The sequence below is a fragment of the Kwoniella dejecticola genome, chromosome 5 (assembly GCF_000512565.2).
Source record: "Kwoniella dejecticola CBS 10117 chromosome 5, complete sequence".
Classification (NCBI taxonomy): Eukaryota; Fungi; Basidiomycota; class Tremellomycetes; order Tremellales; family Cryptococcaceae; genus Kwoniella; species Kwoniella dejecticola.
Genome location: NC_089305.1, coordinates 1,009,035 through 1,026,564, shown reverse-complemented (window position 1 = coordinate 1,026,564; position 17,530 = coordinate 1,009,035). Strand labels below are relative to the sequence as shown.

At 48.6% G+C, this 17,530-nt stretch overlaps 8 protein-coding genes across 8 annotated transcripts; 4 read left to right on the top strand and 4 right to left on the bottom strand.

Moving 5' to 3' along the window:
* Positions 1-354: 354 nt before the first annotated feature.
* I303_104473 (uncharacterized protein) lies at positions 355-1,913 on the top strand (the record flags this gene model as incomplete). Its single annotated transcript, XM_018407847.1, has 3 exons — positions 355-855; positions 940-966; positions 1,023-1,913. 3 exons carry the CDS (start codon positions 355-357, stop codon positions 1,911-1,913), a joined length of 1,419 nt encoding a protein of 472 aa, XP_018263058.1.
* A 375-nt stretch (positions 1,914-2,288) lies between these two features.
* On the bottom strand, positions 2,289-4,135 carry I303_104472 (uncharacterized protein; the record flags this gene model as incomplete). Its single annotated transcript, XM_018407848.1, has 5 exons — positions 2,289-2,633; positions 2,701-3,608; positions 3,667-3,753; positions 3,810-3,923; positions 3,982-4,135. The coding sequence occupies 5 exons, from the start codon at positions 4,133-4,135 to the stop codon at positions 2,289-2,291; spliced, it is 1,608 nt and encodes a 535-aa protein (XP_018263059.1).
* Positions 4,136-4,769: 634 nt separating this feature from the next.
* On the top strand, positions 4,770-5,880 carry I303_104471 (uncharacterized protein; the record flags this gene model as incomplete). The annotated part of the gene is made up of 5 exons (XM_065968967.1): positions 4,770-4,808; positions 4,873-5,154; positions 5,246-5,340; positions 5,421-5,585; positions 5,664-5,880. 5 exons carry the CDS (start codon positions 4,770-4,772, stop codon positions 5,878-5,880), a joined length of 798 nt encoding a protein of 265 aa, XP_065825039.1.
* A 230-nt stretch (positions 5,881-6,110) lies between these two features.
* On the bottom strand, positions 6,111-8,484 carry I303_104470 (uncharacterized protein; the record flags this gene model as incomplete). Its single annotated transcript, XM_018407850.1, has 9 exons — positions 6,111-6,171; positions 6,237-6,319; positions 6,391-6,892; positions 6,959-7,024; positions 7,084-7,400; positions 7,486-7,804; positions 7,883-8,037; positions 8,110-8,149; positions 8,228-8,484. The coding sequence occupies 9 exons, from the start codon at positions 8,482-8,484 to the stop codon at positions 6,111-6,113; spliced, it is 1,800 nt and encodes a 599-aa protein (XP_018263061.1).
* A 671-nt stretch (positions 8,485-9,155) lies between these two features.
* I303_104469 (uncharacterized protein) lies at positions 9,156-12,043 on the bottom strand (the record flags this gene model as incomplete). The annotated part of the gene is made up of 11 exons (XM_018407851.1): positions 9,156-9,681; positions 9,753-9,960; positions 10,016-10,081; positions 10,134-10,197; positions 10,259-10,403; positions 10,464-10,634; positions 10,710-10,988; positions 11,062-11,661; positions 11,728-11,753; positions 11,837-11,920; positions 12,002-12,043. The coding sequence occupies 11 exons, from the start codon at positions 12,041-12,043 to the stop codon at positions 9,156-9,158; spliced, it is 2,211 nt and encodes a 736-aa protein (XP_018263062.1).
* Positions 12,044-12,824: 781 nt separating this feature from the next.
* I303_104468 (uncharacterized protein) lies at positions 12,825-14,411 on the top strand (the record flags this gene model as incomplete). The annotated part of the gene is made up of 8 exons (XM_065968966.1): positions 12,825-13,101; positions 13,205-13,366; positions 13,500-13,519; positions 13,626-13,663; positions 13,781-13,949; positions 14,118-14,179; positions 14,264-14,318; positions 14,391-14,411. The coding sequence occupies 8 exons, from the start codon at positions 12,825-12,827 to the stop codon at positions 14,409-14,411; spliced, it is 804 nt and encodes a 267-aa protein (XP_065825038.1).
* A 366-nt stretch (positions 14,412-14,777) lies between these two features.
* I303_104467 (uncharacterized protein) lies at positions 14,778-16,354 on the bottom strand (the record flags this gene model as incomplete). Its single annotated transcript, XM_065968965.1, has 6 exons — positions 14,778-15,024; positions 15,136-15,266; positions 15,387-15,464; positions 15,632-15,778; positions 15,881-16,061; positions 16,128-16,354. The coding sequence occupies 6 exons, from the start codon at positions 16,352-16,354 to the stop codon at positions 14,778-14,780; spliced, it is 1,011 nt and encodes a 336-aa protein (XP_065825037.1).
* A 296-nt stretch (positions 16,355-16,650) lies between these two features.
* I303_104466 (mitotic-spindle organizing protein 1) lies at positions 16,651-17,190 on the top strand (the record flags this gene model as incomplete). The annotated part of the gene is made up of 4 exons (XM_018407854.1): positions 16,651-16,711; positions 16,794-16,826; positions 16,933-17,003; positions 17,131-17,190. 4 exons carry the CDS (start codon positions 16,651-16,653, stop codon positions 17,188-17,190), a joined length of 225 nt encoding a protein of 74 aa, XP_018263065.1.
* Positions 17,191-17,530: the final 340 nt, after the last annotated feature.

Here is a 17,530-nt window from a genome sequence, read left to right as displayed (position 1 = left end):
ACTATTTGGGATCTTGGGGATGGGACTGTGTCCCAGGCTATATATGCTTGTGCATAGCAGCACAACTTCAAGAATGTCAATGCTGTGTAAGCCTCGATTGGGTGCAACAAGAGATTCTAGGAACGGAATGAGGATTGTTTATCTTACGCAATTGACTCGAAATCATCACCGAGCGCGTTGACATCAACCGAATTACCATATGAACTCCTCTGCCTATATCATCATTGCGTGACAGACCATTTTACGATCTAGACGATGCTCTTCGTGGTCTAGCCAACATTATTCCATACCATGTGTCGGTGCGATTGCGAAGCTCTTGTTCAAGCAGTTGAGTATTCATAACAGCGCGATATGATGGTCTCATCGACATCTGAGGCCGGACCATCCACAAACCCTCGATTCCAATCTACCATTCATCATGGAGCGCCGACGCCGTCACGTATAACGACCCAGAACCCCGTCAGAGGTGACGCAAGACAACATGCTCGTTCTCCATCGATGACCAGCTTCTCAGCTCAAAGACCGCAGGCTGTGAGAATGAACAGACCATACCCCTTAATCCTCCTCGCCGCCTTGGATCTGGCCTTCACGTATAAGCATACATCCGATATATCGATTCGACTCGCCCTTCTTGTCCTCACAAGGGCCTTGGTACTGATCTGGATAGGCTTGAACAAAAGATGGAGAACAAAGAAAGGCTACTTGATGTTGGTGACTGGATTGAGTTTGGTCAACTGTATCTGGGAAGGATGCACCCTAGTCCTGATGCGTTCGATGCGCAAGGGTGGTGGAAAGGACGGCGATGCAGAAGATCAACCGCACGATAATCTCACAGATGGCAGAATCCTGATAATGGTGAGTACTTTGATCAAATCTGCTTCAGCAGCCTGACATTCGATGCACTGGCATACCGCTGACGGAGGAATCTTGATGCCCTAGACGAGTATACTTGCTATGGCTGAATACGTGAGCTGTTCCCACCTGTTATGTGAAACATTAAGCTAATCATCATTCACAAATAGTTCCTGTATCTGCTGCTACTTCGCATATCTCCTCCCGCCCAGACTGTCTCCTTGTACAAATCATACAACTCCTCCTCTATCCGTTTGCCTACAGCCAGTACAGCCCAGACTCCTTCTTCCATTCGATTCAAATCCTCCAACACACCATCTTCAGTGCGTTTTGACGTCCACCACCATCGCCGAAGCCTTTCCAGGGGTACCATGCGATCAGTTCGCGGGGAAGCTTCTCATGAATATCCTTCCGAGAATAACTCACAAGGCGCTGTAGATGTATTCACTTCGGGTGTTGAGCTGGGTACTGGACAGTTGGAACGAAGGAGCTTAGACAGACTCGACACAGAATATGCCTTGCAGACACAAGACGGTATATATGAGCTGGCGCGGGGTCAACATCTGGACGAGGACACAGATCTCGAAGACGACGACGATCAATCAGACGACTTCTCTCTCAGCGAGGCCGAGTACGATGACGGGTTCCATGAGGGACTATCCGACGATGTCCGCCGTAACGTGTATATAGATGAAGAAGCCGGCCCATCAGAATATGAAGATGACGACGACGACGACTCATCGTCGGTGTCTTCCTCGTCAATCATCGATCTTCCTCCCCCGCAATCACCTTCCCTCATACCCTTGCCGCTAACCCTGCCCAGGTCGACTAGTCTAAACCTGAATTCACTGAATGTGGGACGAGTTGGCGAGCAACTGGGAAGCTCACCTATCGTAGGACCGATCATACGGAAAACGAAAAGTTCCAAGCTACTCAGAGGCAGTTGGAATAATACGAATAAGTGGTTAAATGGTCAAATTCGAAGCGATACTTCTACGGGACCGAAGCAGAGCGTGGCTACATCGCAATCGATAGAAGATAGCTATGGGACGTTCAGGTAAGAAGTCGAGATATCAGCAGATAGAGGATCATGGTCGACTGCTCTTGTTCCCGAAACACCCGCTGTGACCGTTGTGCATACATAGTATAGTCATGTAAAATCTATTACCACCTTAGTTCTAGCTTGTGGAGACAACTTCAATGGCTTATGCCTTTAGAACAACCTAAATGTATAGCTAGCTAATTCCGAGAATCTTCGCCATATTCCTTTCCGCGTGCCGATCTTTGCCTTTTCTGCCGCGGGACCTGCAATTTCGCTTTCTAGAACATCCTGTCGAAAGCTCTGCCGATGGCGGTGGTAGGGACCTTGTGGCTATGATGCGAAAACTATCGTCAGCGAAAGATATCACAGTGTTTATGTAGGTTTACATAGAAACTCACGCGGCCCTGTACTCTTCGTCAAGAGCATCGAACTCGGGGACGAAGGACTTGAAGTCCATTTCGTGGGTTTTGACAATCTTGGTCTTGTGCCATAACTTCCAGCCGAAGTACGCCACAAAGACAAATCCGATACCGAAATAGCATGTGAGGAAGGTCTGGACGTCCCATCCGCCGTGAACGAACACTGGCCATCCTTGGGTCAAGACAATCAGGGAGAGCATGACCAGACAGCCCCAACTGTACGGGATAGTGTATTTTGTGGTCCATGGCAAGTCGTGTCGGGAAATACCTTGGGCTTTTAATCCCGCTCGGAATCGCAGGGTGGTGATAGTCATAGCGACCTAAAGCAGAGATGATGAGAAGTCAGCCAAGGACACCTTCAAACACGTTATGTCGGGGTACACTCACATAGTTCAGAAGTTGAGCAACACTACTCAAGTTGATGAACCAGCCAAATACGGTGGCAGCGTTGGTACTGACTTGCATGTAACACAAGCAGAAGATAGCAAGCACGACACCCAAGGCGTAGATAGGTACACCATGTTTGGTAGTCTTCGCGAGGATCTTGGGTGCTTGTCCTCGAACAGCAAGAGAGTGAACGACTCGACTTCCAACAAAGGCGAAACCGTTTGCGCAAGATAACGCGGAGGTGATGACCATAGCATTGAAGACATCGGGAAGAACCTTGATCCCGACTCGTTTCATTCCGACCACGTAGGCTGAAGCATCAGCGCCGACTCCGGTAGCGACCGCTTTGGCGAGGACAGGGTCATTGTAGGGGACGAGCACACCACAGGCCAAGATACCGAAGAAGAAGAACAAGGTCAATCGGAAGAGTACACCTTTGACTGCCTTTGGGATGTTTCGTCGAGGCCAGACGGTCTCGCCCGCGCACATCGACACAAATTCAGGTCCACCGACAGAGTAAGCGGCGATCTTGAAGACATTCCAGAAACCGAGGAATCGGCCAAAGGCGCCTTCCTTGTAGTAAGCGGCCCATGGTCCGGGGTCTTTCCAGTATCTGAAACCGATTCGATCGTGTTGAGGGTTACCTCCGAGCATGACGATGAACGCCATAAGGATGAGCATGACGATCAAGATGATCTTGAGACTTGCAAAGTAGAATTCGGATTCTCCGTAAAATTTGACGTGGAAGGCATTCAAGACGAAGATGATCACGATCGACATTGTGATCCAAGCTGCGGGAGTCACGTCTGGAAGCCAGTAGCCGAAAAGACCGGCAACACCGACAATATCGGCACAACCGAACATGGTACCAGCGTAGAAATAGTTCCAGCCGACCGCAAAGGAAGCAGCTGAAGTACATATCAGCAAAGCTTCCTCCTGATAACACAGATATGCTTCGTCCCTCACCATTATCGAGGTAATCTCCCGCCCAAGTGATGAATCCTCCTGGAACGGGCTTGAAAGAGCCCATCTCTCCGGCACCGAGGCACACACCTGAACGAAGTTCGAAAATTAGCGGATAGTCGGTGCAGCGGTGGCATACAACTCACCCCAGCAGATGGCACAGAAGATGATGTAAGCCAACAACGACCCCAAAGGTCCGGCGGCGATCAGACTCCTTCCACATCCCAAGAATAAACCAGTTCCGATCGTGGAGCCAATTCCTTTGGACGTGTCAGCTGTGATCTGCTTGGATGATGCAGAGATCATTTTTCGACTTACCGATAAGCTGGATATGTTTGAGGGTTAGACCCCGCACAGTCGAGGTGGACTGGAGCGGTCGTTCGGTCTCCTGGGCAGCATCGATAATGGCCACGTCTGGGTATGTACCCTTCGAATCGTCAACGGACCCCGTTGCGGAAGCGTTCTTCTCCATGTTGATCTGTTTGTGTCGGGTGTACTGTCTCCTTTCGTTTCCCGTCCAAGATTATTATATGTTTGGAGTCGAAGAGGAGAATGATGGAAAGAGAGGGGAAGAGGAAAATCTAGAATGCGAGTGACTGCTTGACACTCTTTATATGAATGTCTCTGCTTGTATGTCATAGGCTAGCTAGACTGGGCGACGATAAGTAAGGCGATAGGCTGCACTTATCTCTGGATCCAAAATCCTCTGCTTTTGCGCCCCAATCCGCCTTAATTCCTTTTGATCGGTATTCCATACTAATTAAAGTATCCTTCAGGGCGTAACCAACATATCGGATCACAGATTGATTTATGCTCCGATACCCGAGTGTAAGCGTTAGTGACCGTCCGGTTAATTGCCGAACACCGTCCGACCTTCGATTTCTGTGGACCGCACGGACCTCCTCACCATCTTCAACTCCGGTTTCAGTGGGAACGGGCTGAAAAGGGGTGTGCAGACCAAGTATGAGGTAATGCGATGCTTGATGTAACGCTTATCATGTGATAAGCACTCGTCAAAACGATCAACAACGCAAAGAGAAGTCCATCTGACCTGACCGATACCGCCGACCTGTAGACAATCTGCCAAAAGAGAGAACCGAGCGACCATGCAGGGTGTAGCTCTGATCACAGGAGGTGCGTCTGGGGTGAGTAGCGAGCTGTCACGTACAATGCGATCTGACATTGTCAAAGCTAAGAAATTTTAGATAGATCGGCGCAGCTACCGCAGAAGCATTCATATCCAAAGGGGTCCGACGCTTGGTCTTAATCGACATCAACCAAGACTCATTGGATACTTTCAGTCAGTCTCTCAAAGCGAAGGATAACGGAGATAAGCTAGATATACTGGCGGTGCAGTGTGATGTGACGGATGAGGATGCTGTCAAGGGAGTGATAGATCAAGCAGTTCAGAAGTTTGGGAGGATAGACTATGCGGTCAACTCAGCTGGAATAACGAACAAGTCGAAAGTCGGACAATATAAGACAGCAGATGTAAGGCTATCGATTCCTATGAAACTCGATGGCATTGCTCCACGATGGGTCACGTCGCCTCGTCACGACGTTGGGCTGATTGATTGAACAGTGGAACAGAGTGATCAATGTCAATCAAAACGGCGTCTTCTATTGTATGCGAGAGGAGTTGGCGCAAATGGAGAAACAAGACTTCTTGCCCTGCCAGTGAGTCGTCGAGCCCATCAGAATCAGGCGTTATCGGCTTTTGCTGACGATGAGCTGATCCTGCCATGTTCCAATGGTAGATCCAAAGACACACGCCGAGCTCAAAGAGGAGCCATAGTGAATGTATGCTCCATCAACTCCTTCGTAGCCGCTAAATTGAACGCTGCATACGTATCGTCCAAGCACGCAATAGTGGGTCTGACCAAGACCTGCGCCATAGACTACGCCTCTCACGGTATAAGGTGGTAAGTCGTCCCAGCATCACTTGACAAAGTCGATTGTCAAGCTTTGCCCGTGGTATTTCTGATTCTGGATCATGATAGTAACGGTATAGCACCAGGATACATCGAGACTCCAATAACGCTCTCACCGCAGAATATTGAAGTCCTCCGCAAATCTACCCAGCCGGAGAGAACACCGCAAGGCCGGCCTGGTATACCAGAGGAAATTGCGGACGTGATCGTTTTCCTCTGCTCGGAAGGAGCGAGCTTTGTCAACGGTGCTATCTGGGAAGTAGACGGAGGTTTCCTTACATTGTAGCTATGCATCGAATCATTGCCAAAATCGGCTGAAAAACCGTACGGAATCAAGTCAGACAAGTGAATATCACATCAGTGCATCAGGTAGCTTGGACATTTCCGGTGCACAAGAAGGTTGTCACCGTCAATAAAGCGATATGGGGTACGACAAATGCATGGAAATGTTATGTTACACGAGCACGAGTATCCAAAAGCTATCATATCTACTCTACTCTGACTACTCTAGTCTGACTAAAATTTGAATAGATCCAGTCCATCGCCGTATTGCAGATACCAAGTATCGTTTCGACCCCTGAACAACCAAAGAAGTCAGCATGATTCGGACAGGAAGGATGATCAATTCGCAGAAAGACTCACTCTACTTCTCTAAGAGTGTAGCCGTTACCCCAATATGCATATCTATTCTTGTTCCAATACGTATAATTGAAATCTTCGTATCTCTGCAATTGCCGGTTGGTCAGCCACCACCATTTGACCTATCTTCTTCAGGAGAGACAGAAATGGGACTCACAGGATCCATTAAAAGACTGAAAAAGTGCAATCTTCCTCCAGGATGCAGAGCAATGACCGGTCCGTTCGGGTCCCCATTCTTGAACCAGGACGAACAATTATCCGTCCAGACAGTCAACTTGAGTTGTTCTTGCATGTGTTCCGTCAACTCATCTACAGCCCGTTGATCCACCTCGAAAGTCTTTATAGCTTCATGTTGGAACCTATCCAAGAACTTGATTATATAATCCGAGATCCGCTCGATGGAAACGATGATTGATCCTTGGGCGGAAGGTGATCCAGGACCTAGTATGGTGAAGTAGTTCGGGAAATTCGTGGCGAACATCGATAAGTAAGCTCTGGGAGATTGCGCCCATTGTTCTTGCAAGTTGATCTGGTCTCGTCCGATAACGGGGAAACGTGGCTTGAAGGATACGTCGAAACCCGTCGCACAGATGATCACGTCGAATTCTCGTCGGTCGCCATCGGCAGTGGTCAATCCGTTTTCGTCGATGTGGTCAACCCTAAGAGGATCGATGTCATCAGCCTGATGAGTCGTTGTTATACCGACAACAGTGGTGTCGACTCACCCGGAAAATACAGCTTCGACGTTATCTTGGGTCAACGCTTCCAAGAATCCAGGACCAGGTGTAGGCCTGACAAAGCCCGAAGTATCAGCTGTGTATCGCTAGAACCGCATGAAGCAAGGGCTCACCTCCTACAGCCAACTCCAAAGGTAGGGTGCAATTTCTCATAATACTCCGGACGACTCTTCAAGCCCTTCTCCATCGATGTACTCCAGGCCTGGTACAGATTATGCTGATCTTCGCTTCCCCTCGTTATGTATCCGAATCGTTTATTCGCTAGCGATTCTAGATCTCGGCAGTACTCAAGGTGTTCTTCCGGATGGTCAAGATACCGTTTGATCTGTTCAGGCGAGAGGAGTTCACCTTCTCGAGGGGGCGCAATCCACGTGGGAGATCGGATAAAGATCGAACAAGATTTCACCAAAGGCTGAATTTGCGGTAACACCTATAGATGTACATATCCACAGGCGATCAGAGTCACTTCAAAGACATTACACGAGGAAGAAGTGTGCGAGATAAATGCCACTCACCTGAATGGCACTTGATCCGATACCTATCAAAGCAACTTTCTTCCCCTTCAAATCCAGGTCTTCAGGCCACGCAGCAGTATGTACCACTGGACCTTTGAAACTCTTCAGTCCAGGTATATTGGGCATCTTCCAGTGGTTAAGCAGTCCAGAGGCGTTGATGAAGACATCGCAGATATCTGTGAACTCCGCAGAAGGGTCATCGCCCTCCCTGACCCTGACATGCCATTTAGCTGTCTCGCCATCCCATTGCGCACCCAAGACTTGATGGTTCAGCTTGATGTATTTCGATAGACCATAGGTTCGAACGACATCTCGCATGCTTCCATCACACCTGACATCAACCATCGCCCAAACAATGTACATGAATGACCGTTTGGTTTGATTGCGTAAGACTCACTATTCCTCGATTTCTGCTCCAGGGGAGAAAACGGCAGTCCAGTCCGCCTTGAGATGATAGGTGAAAGCGTATCCGTGACTGTTCGTATCGCACGCTACACCAGGATATCGATTCTCCAACCATGTTCCGCCGACATCGGAGTTTTTGTCGTATGTCTGCGGAATCCGTCCGAATGAGCAATCTGCAACTCGAATTTCCTGCTCTGTTGGCGTGATCAGCGTACTCACGACAAAGTCAACATCCTTCATATGAGATTGTATCTTGTATCTGTAGCACAAATCGTCAATCCCAACCACTTAATCCCACTTCATTACCGAAAGAAGAGGGGGGTGGGGGGGCACTCACGCCATATTGATTCCACTCGCACCAGCACCGACACTGACGACCCTCAACTTCCTCCTCATGCCCAAAGGCTGATTCAGGACTTTATAACTCCCATCGCTGTTCCTCTCGGAGAACGGATCACCCACTGTTGGACAGACTTTCGGCTTCGTGGGCGTGTCTTTACTTCCCATTTCCACTTGAATTTTCTGCTTGAGGGGTGCTTGAGGTGTAGGTTTGAGTTCCTCGCGTATAGCATCGTTGATCGCTATGGGTGACATCGTGCTTCTGTCTATGTCTATGGCTGTCTATTATATGTCTGTGATGTCCTTACCTTATCGCGTGTCAGAGCGATTGTAGTCGTTGGGCCGATGAGCAGTCCTGATTGAGTGGACTTGAACTGACTTGGTCTGTACTGACCGCTTTCAACAAGAGGACACTTTACAACCTACGAAAGTTCAGTCTTTATCTTTCGAAAACAAATCGGCTGAGCCGATCTCAATGCATGATTACTCTGACTCGCTGGAGCATAGCATACCACGCGTAACAGGAGTATAGATCCCAGACAAACCACCGGAACAGACGGTATTCAAGACGGCCAACAGTTAGTAGTCTACGACAAACGGTCAACAGCTTTTCACCGTCTGCCGATAACGTAATATGCATGGGAACAATGACAACGTCATACTCCTTCACGCTATACCGTAAGCCAAGATGTTATTGGTCCAGTGGTCGGTTGATCCGCTAATTTCCCGATTTGTCGGGGTCACAAGTCAAGACCAAGCACGACCAAAGACAACGGTGAGATGACTGCTGGAAGAACATATTATTGGCATATAGGTGTTGGTGTTGTTGTGCATACATTCGTACAGTGATTGTACAGTAGAGATACAACATGGGATTTATGAATAAAGCCCAGAACGATGTGTGACGGACGCTTTTGAAGCGGTAACTAGGGCATATAACCCGTTCCAAAGTCATTGTTATCAAACAATGGGAATAGATCCATTCCCATGTTCGGTAGATGAGCGAAATCGAAGCTGAACTCTAGATCTTGCGGAACCAGCGTCCCCGTCAATCCCCCTAGATCATCAATGAGACCGCCATTATTATTCCCATGCCCATTACTGTTGAATATATTGTGATGATGGTGGGTATTTTGCTGTAAATTATTGATGAAACCCGTGTTGATCGTGTTGATCGAAGCCATCTGATCTGCGGGGTTGATAGGTGTTTCTCGCGATAAAGTGCAATTCACGACTTTTCTACAAGCGTGTAATAGTCGCCTACCCAAGACGGAAGCTATCAAAGCTATGTTTTGATGAACGTTGAGCTTGCACAGTTTGTCTGCTAATGCCGATAAGATGCTCAAGTGGAATAGCTCTTCCTCCATATTTGGGCGACTCTCGTCTCGCGTTCGTAGAGCGGCGTCCATTATTCGGAGGGCGCAAAGGGAGGTATATCCCAAAAGATAAAGCCTACAAACCAATCAGCTCAGGTTTCTGAAGGAAATGTGGGCGCTTAGGATGGAAAGATCAGCTGGACACACCTTGCAGCAGTCACATTTTGCACAGGTAGACCCATTTGCCTACCGCCAAGTAACGGTATGGCGTTCTTGCAGACTTCCAGTGCGGCTACCAAACATTCGTCCCGAGCCAACGGCGGCATGCCTTCATTGCCCAGGCGGTTATCATATGGTGTCATGAGCAAGACAAATCTAGAAGCTCGGATATCGTGGTCGGCTCGTTGTTTGTCATCTGCTCGACTGCATCAACGCCCGCACTATTCGAGCGGAATCGGAAAAGCTCGCACCTGGACTCAGCCGATTATACCATTCTGCCCGCCATGAGTCCATCTCACTGTCCACATTGGCAAGATCTGAATGCACGCATCAGTAAGCATGATCAGATTCCCCTATACTGCCACTTACGCTTTTCGAAAGACAGTAGTTCGTGGGTAGCCATAGCTCTCTGCATATTTCTCTGGACAGTCCCCTAGAACAACGATCCCAATCAACACCTGGCGCCTGTCAGGTCGTATGTAGATACAACTCACTACAGGACCCCTAAAGCTGATTGTTGCACAAGTCATCACATCGCAATCCAGGGCGTCAGGCTCGCACCACCAAGTCCGAAGTGAGTTCGTCGAAGTAAGCATTGTGTCTCTCAGCAGAGGTCGTCTGCCTCGGATGAAAGCGAGTCTGCGATGCATCTAATCAGCTATGCGATCAAATCCTCAAGGTGCAAATTGGAGCACTGACCTCCTGTCCCATTCAGACAGACACATCCAGAATCTTTGTATATTTCTCCTCTTGACCGACGCGCGCAGATGAGAGTGGATCGGCTCGGTACTATGCCAAGTCGGCGAAGCATTGACGTCCAGTCGAAGCTCGATAGCCATGCTTATAGCTTGCGCGATGAATTGCCATGTCCTACGATTTCCTTCCGTCAACTTCGACATTATACCGGGTCAAAGCCGTTTGTGGGATGTAAGTAATGCCACTCACTGATGCTGCTTGTTCGCTCGCATGTATGTGGAATAGATCAATAGTCCTTGACAAACTTCCAAAGATTGCAACCCCTTCTTGACGATCTCCGAATGTAGCAAATCTATATGTTGGTCTAATCGAGAGACCAGCGAAGAGGAATGCCTTGAGACCGGTAGACATTGTGCCGCTACCTGCAGGACGGTGGAGACAAGGAAGCACGATGTCGAGCGCATGTATTGTAAGGTATATATCTTGGGATCGAGTAACCGTATGATTGGGTTGACCCTTGTCCAATACCTACCGGACCCAACTCAGCTTTTCATCAAGGATCAAATACAGTCATGGAAGGCAGCAGAAGGAAAGCGCTTACACGTCCAACAGATCCTCGACTTCATGCTCCGATAGAGACCCATTCGTGAGGACATCCCACTCGTCCGCTAAGTCCCTCCTCGGCTGATCTACTCTCGAGTAAACTACCTCCTCACTAGGCAAGATCTTGGTCTCCCTTTCATCCGGGTCATTGTTCAAAAGCAAGTCCAGGCCTTCCTCAAGGACTGCCATACCCATATATGGATCAGGATCTAGAGATCTACTAGCTTGACGATACATATCTAGGAATTTTCGTCTGTCAAAAACGGAGTACGGTGAAGTTGCGGTTTCAGGGGAAGATATAAGGTTGTTCTGCGGAATGCTCGGTAATTGGTTGGGAGGCATCTCGTCCGCTACTTTTGCTAAGACGTTGAGCATATTGGAGAATGGTTGCGCTGCCCCGGAGGAGGTCTGTTGGTGCTGCGAAGTTGACAAGGGTGTACAGTGTCTAGTGTTACCGTCTCGGGGTGTTTCGGCCTCATCAGCGTACTCTCGAGCATGATGTCGAGGTGATGGCGATTTTATCGATATGCGAGGCTGCTTCACGGACCGCGGTGTAGTTTGCAAGGATGGAGAAGATGTCGAACCAGATTTCGGTCGACTGTTTAGTTGAGAGCGTGAGTAAGGATGTACCGCTGGCCATCCAACCGTAATGTCAATTACTTACTTTTTCGACCCTAATCTTCTGCCAAGCTGTCGAAGATTGTGTGATCAGTAAATTACAATGAACATGTATAGGTACTACACTCTATCATGCATGCATGTCGGTAGCTCACCTTCCTGGGAACACTTTCGCATGCTATCCCAAGCCTGGAACATCTCAGACAATCATCCTTCACATCGTCCCTCCTGCATTTTGCCTGACAGTAATAATGCTGTATCAGCAAGATCTCACAGTCACAGCTGTGCGACCGACGCAGCGAGACTCTATAGAGGCTCACCTTCAAAGCTCTGCAAGCCAGACATGCAGTAACGGCGGGCATTCCTGGCTCAAATGATTGGTATCCTGCGAGAATTCAGTCCGAAAGGCCGATAATGAGCGCGCTGTGTAAAGCGGTATATCTTGATGTCATTTACCTGTCGGAGGCGGTGAAAAGTCGGTCTTGCAATGTTATGAGCCTGATGCAGGCTTGAGGGCAGGACGGACTCTTATGCCTCAGTGAGCTGGCATGTATAGAACGGTATATGTTGACTCAATCATCTAAAGTGCGTGTGCGATAAGCAGGAGTGATGGAGATGCCGAAGATTCACAGCAGACCGAAGAAAAGGAATGCCTGCTGGGTGGAGGATCACTCAGGGTAACATTCACACTCGCACACTCAACATCCTTTAGGTGGCGCGTGGCCGCGGAGTCTATAACGGATAGTCACCTCCATCAACAGATAAATGATCCACTATCTCCACTTGGCATATTCACAGAGAAGCAGCGTTGCTACTGAAAAGATTAGAATACGAGGTACCATCATGCATGGTTTGTCCATACTTTGATAAGCTGATCAATTGTCGCGCACACGCCTGCCATCTCTGCATACTTGGGAATCAACGGCTTTGCCGGATAGGTCATTTCGGATTTGAGCGCCATAGTCCAAATCATCCTATTCATCATTTATTACCTTGTAGAAGGACAACCGGGTGCAAGTATCATATTGCTCAAGGTGCAATTGAGACCAACACCCGACCAGGTATCTGAATATCTGTTCATCGACTCCTTCCATCTCTTCAGCCCAATAGCCCAATACAACTCTTCGTTCATCTCCCAGCAGCATGATATCCGCAACTACCCCGGTCAAGAAGGTCGCCATCGTCACCGGGTCCGCACAGGGTATCGGTCGGGCTATCGCGTTTCGACTAGCCGAAGACGGGTACAATATCTGCTTAGTAGACCTCCCATCCTCCTCCAAGCTGCTCGAAGAGGTCACACAGGAGATAACCTCGAAAGGTCATAGTACGAGCGTAGTAGCTGTTCATGTGGATGTGAGCATTGAGAAAGAGGTGTATGCGATGGTAGATAAGACCGTGCAGACGTTAGGTCGGGTGGACGGTACGTGATCCTGAATCTTTCATCCAATGATGTCCTGGAACGCCATCGTAGAGGTATGACCGGAGTAGCAAGGCTAATAGTGATTATGTGAACATGCCTCTAGTCATGGTTGCCAATGCCGGTATAGCGCCTGTCACGCCTTTCTTGGAGTTATCGACAGACACCCTAGACAAGGTGTATCAAGTCAATGTCAGAGGAGTGTTTCTGTGTTATCAAGCTGCAGCCAAGCAGATGATTCAGCAAGGCGAAGGAGGACGTCTGATAGGTGAGTACAAGGACAGGACCCCTCCTCTCCCCTCCCCTCTCCCTCCCCACCCGATCGCCTCCGCCTCCCCTCCCACCTCGTCAAGTACAAGACCATCAAACCAAGCTGATCATACCATGGCTTGATATTCCAGGTGCATGCTCCATGTCTGGTGTAAGTTCTGTTCAATCCCCTTTCCACTTATACCACCTGCACAGATATCTGCCCTAGATGAACGGCCTGCCCTCACTGACACTAGATTCCAATTTGACTCCACTAGCTACGCACAGGTGCCAACATGTCCGCATATTGTGCCTCGTAAGTCCATCCAACTTTCACCCCAGGTCCATTCATAACATTTGATGTATTTCTCGAAATGACACCAAGACCACAGTGACATGCTGATTTGGATATGCAATAAAATGACGGGTTTAGCAAATTCGCCGTACGAGCCATCAACCAAGGCGCCGCCGTCGAGCTTGGTAAATACGGAATCACAGCCAATGTCTATTGTCCGACCGTCGTGGAGACTGAGATGTGGGCCAAGATCGACGACGAGATTTCTTCTTTGAAAGGGACTCAGAAAGGCGAGTATACCGAGAAGGTGAGTGGGCTATATCAAGTCTAGTCTAGTCTAGTCTGGTCGAGTCTGGTCACGTCAAGTCAAGTCAAGTTGAAGACGGATCAATTGGGCTCCTTCCTCGACCGCCTACAATACCACTTTTCTGCCTGATGTGATCCACACTGATGTACCTAATGTTGAATCGTCTAGAGAGCAAGTCTTAATCCCTTAGGTCGAAATGCTACACCGGAAGATATAGCAGCTATGGTCTCGTAAGTTAAAATAGTAACTTTCTTCATCAGAGGATGGAAGAGTCATGTACATTGCTGATGCGGATATGCCATGCGGGTATACAGATTCTTAGCTGGGAAAGACTCTTCTTTCGTTACTGGTCAAGCTATGCAAGTGACTGTGAGTACCAGTTCATTCGTATGGATGATAACCCCGTCTCGACTCAGCTAAGGCGTGTTCTGAACATCGTAGGGCGGAGATTGGCTTTCTTAGATCAGCTTGTCTTTCTACTTCCGCACCCCGGCTGGCAAGTTGTCGCGTAGGGGCATTCACCCGGATGATCGACTCAAAGTGTCTCTCAGGATGGTCGTCGTATGAGTGAATATCCTGCTATGTTATATTTGACAATGCATAGACTCAAGCAAATTTCTTTTGATGTCTCGCATCGCATCGGATTGTGCTGTGTTGGATTGTGACCATCCATTTACCGACCGTACCTTGTCACTCCTTTGACCGATATCCAGCTTCCATCATATTCATGTACAGAAGTCTTTCCTTGATCGAATGTTGCTTGTTCTATTCTTGATTCAGGTCCCAATTCTAATCCTGGTTCTGATATCGAAAAGTATCGAACCTGACCTATAGCTCATCCCTCCAATACTGCTTTCCCGCTCGTTCCTCTTTCCACTCATCCCTCTCTTCGTCGTGCTCTTTCCTCAGACCCAACTTGACGACCGGATCCTCCTTAGCAGCTTCCTTGCGATAATACATCCTCGACTCGTCATGCGACAGCGTGATCGGGCGAGGGGGCGGTCTTCTGAGATGTTTCCATTCTTCATCATCGTCGTTCTTCTTAGTCGGTGCAAGTGTTGTTGATGGCGGGTATCTGAAGTGAAGCAAGCGGAACATCAGCGTTCGCGCAATCGTACAGATCTCATTTGATCAAATGTGAGTATGGAGTGAGCGTATCAAAATGATTAGTCTAAATAAAACTCGCATGATCCCCTCCGAAGGGCAATTCGACTTTTTCTCGTAATTGCTGGCAGCCTCGAACGACCCAGAATCGAATTTGCCTTTGACATTCAAAGGCCACGACACAGATGATAAAGTTGTATTGTCGCATTGCACCTAATCGATAGTCATACCGTAAGCATGCTGACGATAGTACAGACGCTGGATTGCGTGCTCTCCTCTTTGCATGGTAGGATCTGTGGTTCAGAGCTGCGATATGACGGATTGCGAACCTACTATAGGCTTGTAATCACCCGTCGACAGTGCTTCAGTCAATTCTCGTAACGAATAGGTCGTATCGTCCGAAGGCGTTATCTGGATCCGATGATCAGCGATCAGGAATCAGCTATCAGCAGGCCATAATCATGGAATCAGACTGGCGAGAGCTGTGCCTGTCTCCATATCGGAATTGAAAAGGTCATGTAGGTATCAATAGCACTTTGGGAAAAGGATCATCTCCTGCAAAGATGACTCAGACTCACATCCGCGTCCGACAGGAGTCGAGCAGTCGTAAACGTCCTCTGTAATTTACTTAGAACAGTGAAAAACTCCGCTACCCCCACACCCGCTTGGGGCTTGGTTAGGCATTTGTAGTCGAACGTAGATATGAATCTTCCTGCTGTGTTCCACTGAATTTCACTCCATGTATGAGCCGCATATCCTCACACGTCAGGAAGAGCTGTGTTTCCCTCAACCCAGGAAGCAAGACGAGATGACATCAATCGACATACCGTCCTTTCCCATACTTCTTCCACACCTTCTCCGACCTCACTCTGCGCCCATTCCTTCTCAGCATCATTATATCCCTTTTCCCCTCCAAACAAAGGCGATTTCGCACAGTACGAGCCGATCTCTTCGTGCGTGTATGTCGGACCGTACGAGATCCTGTCTTGCGGTTGTTGCGTCGCACAGCTATTCCCACCAAAGGATCAATCAGTCAAAAATATTCGAACGATCACTTATTCCGACTAGACGCACTCTAATACTTCTAGCCCATCTATGCCCCACGATCCCGAATCACTACCGACATCAGGTTCGAACCTCTGTCTAAAAACGAACAGCCCTCCCGGAGAAGGGATAGAACAAGGGTCGGGTCTGGTATTGGCTGTCGAACATGAGATCTCTTGAGCTATTGCAACACCCCATATAGTCGGAAGAAGCAATAAGGATGGGATGATTCGTATTGGTGATCGGCTCTGATGCATGTTGAGATCTAAATGTTGCTTTCTTTGCTTTATACTGCTCTTGAGTCTGATTACTTGAATTGTGACCTATCTCGGTCTTCGCTACTCTAGGTGGACGTGGGAAGTGAAAGTGGGTGTCATCGTCATTAAATAGGTTCGGGACGTGACGCGCAGATGTACGACGGCGATCACCGCTACATGCTTCGACGTGTTTACAAAAGTCCAAGCTAAGTTACGCAGATCAAGCATGTCTGAGACCTACAACCCTATCCCCAGCTCACGCATGCTGAGCTACGAGTCCAGTCGAGGCGATCAAGATGTCGTCAGCAGCAGCATGGGATGAAGCACGACTGCAAAATGCGAGAGAGACTATAGATTGTGAGTCTCCTGTGTTTGCAATCATCATAACCTGAATAGGCGTAGATCAACCTAATGCTGAGCCCCTTCGGAACGCCTACAGCTTTGCATGACCTATCTCAATTACTTCAAACTGGTGAGTCCACTGTCTCTTACACTATTGAAGCACTCACGCATCATTGCGGAAGTGGCAGATTGGGATGTTGAAAACTGACCTAAATTTCCTGTCGGATTACCTGTAGGCCTGGATAAGAACACGTTGTCGATATGCGTAGGAATGATTGAACAAGGCGCTAATCCTGATACCCTGGCTGTGAGTCTAATTCCCCTCATTTCCCTCACTCATTGTCCAATGAAGCGGTTCTCGTATTCTACACCGGGATAAGATGATGTTGTTCGTAGCCTGTATCTGTGTAGGTGACTGACAATAGATTTTATAGGCCGTCATCAAAGAATTGAGGCGAGAGAACGAGATATTGAAAGCTCAACGTTCAGAGTAGATAAAAGCCGATCAAGCCGCTCATCACGGTGCACGATGCGCGAGGCCATCTCTAAGAACAGACGAAGCTGAGACAGATTACGATGAGGCGAAAAAGGGTGAGACGGGATTGGGGGCGAGGGGGCGAGAAGGGGCGAGCAGGGACGAGAGGGGGAGTGAGGGATGCAGAAAGGGTGATAGATCATGCGAGAAGGGGTGTGAGGGGTGTGAGGGGGCGAGAGGGGGAGTGAGGGGTGCAGAACGGGAGGGGAGATGAGGCATTCAGGACGGGAAGAAATAGGTTACTTCAAGGTTGAAGCAGGAAATGAGCAAATGCCAGTATTGTAATAATGATGAGGCTG